Source organism: Gobius niger (assembly GCF_951799975.1).
Source record: "Gobius niger genome assembly, chromosome: 8".
NCBI classification, from domain to species: domain Eukaryota; kingdom Metazoa; phylum Chordata; class Actinopteri; order Gobiiformes; family Gobiidae; genus Gobius; species Gobius niger.
Genome location: NC_136859.1, coordinates 14,104,844 through 14,113,306, shown reverse-complemented (window position 1 = coordinate 14,113,306; position 8,463 = coordinate 14,104,844). Strand labels below are relative to the sequence as shown.

At 41.8% G+C, this 8,463-nt stretch overlaps 1 protein-coding gene across 1 annotated transcript; it reads right to left on the bottom strand.

Moving 5' to 3' along the window:
- Positions 1-52: 52 nt before the first annotated feature.
- tex10 (testis expressed 10) lies at positions 53-8,285 on the bottom strand. Its single transcript, XM_079562309.1, has 16 exons — positions 8,121-8,285; positions 7,537-7,740; positions 7,279-7,466; positions 6,878-7,204; positions 6,596-6,805; positions 6,261-6,513; positions 6,077-6,189; positions 5,709-5,956; positions 4,640-4,775; positions 4,060-4,229; positions 3,272-3,449; positions 2,250-2,469; positions 1,435-1,515; positions 1,179-1,360; positions 854-1,064; positions 53-334 (listed from the first exon to the last, which is right to left on the bottom strand). Exons 2-16 carry the CDS (start codon positions 7,717-7,719, stop codon positions 212-214), a joined length of 2,823 nt encoding a protein of 940 aa, XP_079418435.1. The 5' UTR covers positions 7,720-7,740; positions 8,121-8,285; the 3' UTR covers positions 53-211.
- Positions 8,286-8,463: the final 178 nt, after the last annotated feature.

The following is an 8,463-nucleotide window of genomic DNA, read 5'->3' as shown; positions in this document are numbered from 1 at the left end:
TTTAATAAAATAAAATGAAGACATGAAGGCGTCTGTCTGCTGTCAGTTTTTATTGTAACAACTAATTCACAGAAAGGGTCTGAGAGCTCGAAGACAAAGCATTGAATCGAAAGAAACAAGTAGCAAAACTGGACATGGTTTACCTTTACAAAAATAGAAACAGTTGAACTTTGTAACCCAGATGAAAGTGGTGATATGGGCAGGTGTGGTGTTAGTACATGTCCCGTACGCCCACACTGCCCCGATGAACTGAGGAGCCGTGCGCCAGAGTCACTGTGTAACAATACAGCAGGTCAGTCATCCACTGCTCCCTGGTGCCACCGCGGGAGTATCTCTGTCAAAGGGAACATAGACAATAATAGATTTAGATTCTGGTGTATCCAATGTTATGTTGCTTCTAGGGTTTTGTGGTTTGGTAACATTTCTATATGTGCAGTTTTTTTCCTGATATAAAATGCAATTAGATTAGATTTTTAATTAATTGGAATATATTAAGATCACGGTACATTAAATTTAAACACATCAGGAGCACTAACGTTTTGGGTGAAGATGATAAAATAAATCCTGCATTTCAGAGAATATTTGTAAAGGTCATAAACTAAAGGTTTAACAAGTCATAATGAGCTAAATACTGGATTTCAATTGGACTGCAATAACTGATGAAAGAGGGAGGAAATGTGTGTATTTAAGCTACAGAGTTGGGCTTTATACATAATAGGACGTCCATATTTTATTTTCAGAAGACATTGTCCTTCCTAAATAACTGCAGCCCTCCAAATTTGTTAATAGCGACCATTTAAATTGTCATTTTGATTGTTGATTTTGATTGTTTTGCGTCCCATTGTCTTCCTACCGTTAGTTGCTGGATTATTTCGTGAATCAGGGCAGAGTTGGCCAGGAGCTGGTTGTGGAGCGGCGAGTGCTGGAGGAGCATTGACAGGACCTGTCCCACATGAGGCAGATCTTCTTCCGTCAGATCTCCAACACGCAACAACTGCAGGACAACTCTGAACAGCCGGGGAATCGTGCTAACTGCTGATACACAAGCTCCCCATATGGCCTCCCTGCAAATACAATTGTTTTGTCAACTTACAGTACAAGTATCAAACTGCTACGTAATAAAGTGAAATGTAAAGAGTTATGAGAATCAAAGTGTTGTTTAACGCTTTAACGCAGACCTTTTCTGGTTGGTCTCGGGTGTTTCCTGCTGCAGAGTGATGAGTAACGCGAGTAAACTGAGGCAGCAATGAGACAGGAACCGCAGCACTGGTTCACCGAGCATGACTGAGGGGTCAATTAACCTGGACACCGTTTTGAGCAGACCTGCCGCGGTGCTGTCGGGAACCACTCTCAACTTTGCCTGAAACACAATGCAAAATCTGGAATCAAACGCCTTTTATTTTTACCTCTTTCAAATTAGCAGATTGCTCTTACCATGGATCTGAATATGCCACTTTGCATGATGTCGAAACACTGAGATTTTGAACCCATATTTACAAGACAGAGGCTGATTTCCTGCAGAAGAAAAAGTAAAATAGAATAATTGATCCAAAACATCAATTATGAGCAACAATTTTCAGCCTTTTTATGCTCTGCTCTGTCTAAACTTTCACTCATGTAGTTCAGCAGAAGCTTGTGCAGGGTGGCAACAAAACGGCCCACCTGTTGGCATTCTGCCCATCATTAAAAACAATCTCGTCTCATTAGTCCGAGCAGACTTGACATAGTGCGCGTGTTATTGCCACCCGCACCCTCACACTGTGGCCCCTCCCCCCTCCTCTTCACCTCTCGTGATTGACTGCGACAGGGAGATGAGAGACGGGATCTGAGGCCTTAATTGAGGAGCTGAATTAGTGATTATAAGCCTTTCCAGCCTGTGCAGACTCTCATACACACTTGCCCCGGGGCACAGTTACGTTAGCGGTAATTTCTGCGCAGAAATGTCACACTCCCATCATGCCACGGGCTCTCATTAGCATTTGTGCATATCCGTTGTGCCCGATAACCACGCATCTCCAACCTGTGCACCGTGATAAAGGTCCCCTCTCCGCCAGAGCTCAATGATAAAGCTTCCACCCTCTGAGTTTTATGGGCGCAATATAGAGAGACCAGAGGGGCACTAAAAGACCACAGTTGTGTCCAGAATATCAAAATTATTCAGGTTTTTTAATCCTTTTTTTTTTTTTTTACACCTAACTTAACCCACTGAATGCATGCGTTTCTACACGATACATCTTCAGTGAACCTACATCAACAATATCCCAGTGGTGTTTGAAGTGCTCTGCTGGAGTGGGGTGAAGGCTCAGAGGCGACAGAGCGCTGAGGGGCAGAGCGCACTCATCGGAGCCCTGCAGCGAAGCCAGTTGCTCAGACGAGAAGCCGATCATGGCCGAGAACAGGAAGCTGATGTGCTCCACGTCCTGCAGAGCTGCTTCTGTGCTGCCAACGGCCCAGCCACTCATGGATGACCTGAAGAGCATGAGAAGATATGAGCGCCGATTAGACGGAAAACAACTCCTGATTTTCAACCACTTTGGGTTAAATTAAGAAGTGATGTCAAAGGTTTGAGACGCCCCGGGAAGCTTTGCCGCGCCACAACTGCATGTGGTTCTGTGAATTCCAGTTCGCATTTTTCCTTGTCATGAGGGTACAATAATAACAGTAGGAAATGCGTGTGTAATTTTTCCAAGCCCGAGAGGCACATGCAGGATGATCTGCTTTCTTAACGTGCGTAATGACGATGCTACATTCCTCACAGCAAAGAGCTCTTTGTATAAACTTTTTTTTACACACAGTTATAAATCAGCCCACTCACAAATTTATATAACCCTGCCCTACTGACACTGGCAAAAATGTACTGCCAAAAAGAAAAAGACAATTGTTATGTGCAAGTTTTACCGAACTTCTAAATCTTTGCAATTTAATGCACTGCTGCAATATCATAAAAATATTTTTCTTTACATGCATGTCCTAATTTGAATATACAAGCATCAATAAAGGTTGATGATTCCTTTAAGTAATGTCTCATTATAAGAAAAAAGTTTTGCTTCAATTCCTTTAACCAAAAATAAAAGACCAATAGTCCAATACTGCCCCCTTATGGTGATAAAGAAATAAGGAAACACAACACACCTGTATGGATGTTAAAAGTTAGGGCATATTGGTAAATGAGAATAGTTTCAGTACAATATTGAGAGACATAATCCGTGTGCCAGCCTGTAGTGTGTGAAACACTGCAGCGTTGGCATCTTCTGCAGCTAAACAGGCTCACCTCAGATGCACTATTCGGATCACTGAGGCGCCCAGGCTGGCGGAGATACGTCCAGTATTGCAGCAGCCGCTAAGATTGGCCAGAAGAGGCTGCGACATCTTGGGAAGGAAGTAAAGCAGTTGTACCATCTGTTGCTGTAACTCGGAGGGCAAAAACACCAAAACTCCTTCCTGGGGATCTGCATGAAGATGTGCACATGTAATTACACAGTTCAGAAACAGCCACCGGGGGTTTCAAATATTACAAAATCTGATGAAACAGATTGAGATTAGAATAAAGAGGAAAGTGGGAACAACTAGTGCAGACAGAGCTTGTGTGTGTGGTGTTCTTTCTCTGACGCACATACTGATGTCAGAAGCCCATAGACAAAAGAAGTCTTGTGATGGTGAATCGCTGGCCGTGGCAGCGATCACAACACCTCCCCCCCCACTCCTCCTCTTGACCAACCACTCTGACACACCAGCTTTTACCATCTACCAATATTAGACAAGTGGATGAGAGAAAGTTTAAAGTTGGACTTTTACCAAGTGTATTTTATGACAGCTGGGGCTGAAAGTAGAGTTCTACCGCCCCCTTCTGTACAAAACATGTTATAGCTTCTTTCTACTTGGCCATAAGGTACAATGTTGGGGACTACGCTCATGCTATGTTGCTTCTGTATGACAAAATAATACTATCACTAAGTAGGGGGAAAAAAGCTTTACATAAAGTGTAGTTACTATAGAAACAGGGAGGGAGAATGATGACGTCGCAGAGTTTTGTCAACTTCAAATTGTGCTGAAACTTACCATAAAGATCACAGGAATGTTTCTGCAAACTCTTCAGCATGTCTTTGTTTCCCCGGGAAGCCGCCGCCTGGATGGACTGAATCAGCTGAGCCGATAAAGTAGGGCTACGGTGCCCCATCTGGGACAATTGTAACGGAAGAGATGACAACCATTGGGAAAGCACCTTACTCCTGTAGACATTACACAAACATTAATGCAGGAGTTTAATAAAAGCATGCATGTGGACAAACATTGCAGAAAGCATGATATAGATACTGTAACTCAAATTAGAGTCAGTTTTGAGTTGACACGGAAATAGGGCTTGGTTTAGAACAATGTGTATACCCTCTATAGCAGTTTGTAAATAGTCGCAAAGCCTTTTTAAAACCCTTTTGACACAAACAATTGGGAAGAGACAAGACTTTATTTTCTTATCTGCAATTCTAAAATATTGGTATGTTTGAAATATGTTGTGGTAGTGGATGGAATTGTTCAAAGGCCTGTTTTTGACTTGCGTTGCACTAAACAGTTTTGGCCAATGATTCACTTTTGACTCCGAGTCGTCAGCATCAACATACTTTTCAACACACACAAGGCTTACCTGGCTATGTATAAATGAACTTGCTCTTGCTGGTAGAGCTTGCTGTAGAAAGCCAGCAGCACAGTTCTTGTCTGAAGAGTGAGGTGCTTCTGTTGATAGTAGGAATAGATCGCAGCCAGTAATTCCTCGGTCACAGCTGCACAAAACACGCAATATCATTAGCCAAGAAACATTTAAGTGCTCGACAGGTTTTGGCAGGTTTTATAAGTGGGTTTGATGGGATAAAGCTAGTGGGAATCATACTTTTACATGAGATAAATGTAAATAGAAGTTTTTCAATTTATCTTCTAAAACAGTGGTGGAGAAGAAGAGGGAGAATGTTATATTCCAATGATAGTGCTGGGACTTGCTCAATGCTCATGGCTCTGATAAACAACATTGATCCACTACAATAAAATAGTAAAGATTTACCATCAGAAAATTGGGGGTTATATTAGATTTAAAGGGGGGTATTATGCTTTTTTCAATCACATAGCACCAGTCTATAGCATACTACAATGATGACCAAACCTTCTGTTGGTCTGGTTACTCGGCTGGTGGACTCCTAGGAGGACTCAGGCAAACCCATCCCTAAAATGGCCGCCATCAGAGTTTTTACAGATTACTCAAAAATACGTGAATGTGCCAAGGCAACACTTCAGGCATGTTTTTAATGAGGGAATGACATAATAACATGATGTAAAGCTTGAAAAAGTCGATTTTGCATAATACCCCCCTTTAAAGGGACAGTTTAAAAATGTTAAAATTATGTATTTTCCTCCCCCTACATGTTCCAGCAATGTCCTAAGGTGTAGAATGAGCCCAGACCTGTTCACCACAACTGCCTCTAAAATCCTGCACTGTCACTCAAAAAGTTGTTACTTTGGTACGAATTGCACGAGCTTAATATAGAAGGTGCAGTTACATGTATGACCTGAGGTGGCAGTAGTGAGTATAAAATGGACAACTTGCAGCTAGCCCATTTAAGATTTAGCTATAATATTTTGCTAAATCTTAAATCTAATTGTGTTTGCTATGTTCTATGGGTAATCTAACCTGTTACGTTAACCAGGAGTTCTCCAATACTTACTTTTGCTCTTCTGTGTAAGCACCATCTTCCAGACAGTATCCAGCAGCATGTTGAGCTGTTTGGAGCTCAGTTTAACTCCACTGCTCAGCGTGTCTTGAACAAATGACCTTAAAGGCATCAACCAGCCTGAGTCAGACTCTGTGCTGGGGTCCTGTTTTTGGCTGAGCGAGACCATCACTTGGCACAGTGTAATGTTCAAAGCAAGAGGGTCCACTGTTGGCACGGGCACCCCCGCTGCAGGTTTGTTCCTACAGGAAGCAATCACACATTAGCTTAAAATGTTTCATCCAGGAAAGTTGCTGAACTGCCCCTTAATAGAGTTGCCTGAATTATTTCCTCTTTTGCGAGCGCTACATAACTTCTCTTACCGTTTAAGTTCATTCTTCTTTTTAAGCTTGGGTGTGTCACGGTTACCGTAGGGGAAGTTTTTAAGAAAATGTTGCTTAAAGTCACCCAAGTATTCCTTACGAAACCATGCATCCTATAGAACAACATGGTTAGGTTAAGTTTCAATTACTTCTAACTTTTTTCTCTGTGTGGTCTTTATCTTACCAGTGCTTCCTGGTGCTCTTGGTGTGGGGCCAACTTCCTGAGAAGCTGCAGTATTGTTAGAACCTGGAACATCACTGACATGGCATCAGGCGTGAGCAGGTGAGCGCTGTTGCTGTCGCTAGACGAGTTCTCATTCACACTGGCCTCTACCCAAACTTCAAGAAGTAGAGGCACAAGTGTAGCTGCAAAGTTCTGAACAGCTTCTTTGGAGTCCAAACTTTCGCCTAATTTAGATATAGATTCATTATGCGGTCTATAGAGAAAAGAATAACAAAAAACATTATTTTCAAATTTACGTAGACATCTCCATGTCCAATTAATAGTTAATATTGTACCTGAGTTTGAAAGTGGAAAAAGGACTTGGTTTGGCTCCAGAATGTTCAAACAGATTCACAGCAACCTTGCTGTAAATGAGCTTTTCCCATGTGAAATTAAGAGATGTTATATGGCTGTCTTGATTGCAGTCAAGCCCCATTTCCCTTTTGGACACATTGTTCCTTTCCAGTGGTCTCTCGTCAACAACTGCCTGCAGGAATTGACCAAGTCTGCAGACAGTGGTGGGAATTAAGAACACAAGGTAGAGTTGATTCTCATGTTGTGTGTCTTTTTATAGTTACCTCAGGAGAACGGTGAGTCTCCACTGTTGGCTCGTCACTGCTCTGCCAGGATTCACCGACAGCGCCCATGTACGCGCTTTAGCATCCTGGGCCTTTTTAGCACCTCCACTATTTTGTCGGTGAGATATTAATTCCAGGAAATTTGTGAGAAGCACTGCAGGTCTTGAAGCAAGCAGGGCAGGGTAGTGTTCAAGAAGCACGTCAAGGACTTTCATGGCATCTTCCTGGATACTGACTTCTATATGGGTCATGGCACATGACAGGTGGGCACTAAGAAGCGGGAAAAATGGGGCCACTCGCTCTGCAGGCACAGACTGAGTAACGAACCTGCAAACAGATTCATATAATTAACATGACAATTTTGTACAACATGTAATAATTACATCACTCATTTCTTTAACCTGAGCACACGCGTGGCTGCCAGGCGAACATTTCCATCCTTGTCTGTAAAAACTGCAGCAACTTCAGAGAGAAGCCGGGAGAGATGCATATCCAACAGTTGCGGATTATGTGAAAGTAGCTCTCGCAAACCAAGCAAGGCACTGTGTTTTATGTTTGCATTGTAATGATGTAGCTGGGAAAGAAGATCCTAGAGGAAGACAATAATAAAGTTATGTTTGAATATATTTGCAAATGAATCAATGATAAACATTACTCACGTTTATTCCGAGGTTTCTGTGGGTGGTCGGTCCAGCTGTATCCTTTTTTAATTGGTCGGGGAGGTGGATTCCCTTTGATCGAAAACCGGTGTTTGTGGCATTGTCAGCTTTGGGCTTTTTCTTACCAATTTTTAACTTCACCTTCTGGAAATCATCCTGCCTCTTCTTCTTCTTGGTTTTCATCGTTCAATTTAATGTTTCACACTGTCAAGAATCACAAGACATTCACTTTATTTGTTGATTATAAGAAACTCTGTCCATTTAGATTGGGATATTTCAAATAAACCATTTCACCTAATTGTTTTACATGGATAAAAAGCCAACCACGTGCAATAATAGTTTCTTCAGTGTTATTGCTATGGTTGTGCATCAGCAGAACTAGAATTTAACAAGAAAACAAATGCTGTTAATGCAAGAACTAAGTTAAATCGCACTTTGGAGAGGCATACACATCTGACCATGATAGTAAGGTTGATAATTCAGTGCACCCGTGTTTCTCTGTGTATTTGGTCATAATCGTTAGCCATAAGTTAGGTGTTAATGAATGCTAGCAATAAGCTAATGGTACAAACACGTAGGTTTACCTTATATCTATGGGTTTAAGAAGGTTCTGGTTATACAGACAGCGTTGAAAGCAGACACGATGAGATATCCAGGCAGCAAAAATGAATAGCTGCAGCTCGTGGAATAAAACAAAACAGGACAAATTCAGTGACTCCTGGTGTGGTGCTGTCCATGGACGTTGCTGGCTGCACATGCTGCCTGTAACGAGGGGTAACGCGGTCTCTTAAGTTTTCCCTTAGTTTTCATTATTGTTTGTCTGTTGAAAATGTTGTTAATATTCTAACATCAACTATTCTATTTCATGATTTATTTACAGATTTTTAATATGTTCTATTCATGGATCTATTCTATTATTATGATTAT

Coding starts and splice junctions, on each gene's coding strand:
- tex10 (XM_079562309.1), bottom strand. CDS start 7,719: ATGAAAACCAAGAAGAAGAAGAGGCAGGATGATTTCCAGAAGGTGAAG. Junction 6,514..6,595: donor TTTTCCACTTTCAAACTCAG/GTACAATATTAA, acceptor TTTTCTCTATAG/ACCGCATAATGAATCTATAT. Junction 1,361..1,434: donor GTGGCATATTCAGATCCATG/GTAAGAGCAATC, acceptor ATTGTGTTTCAG/GCAAAGTTGAGAGTGGTTCC.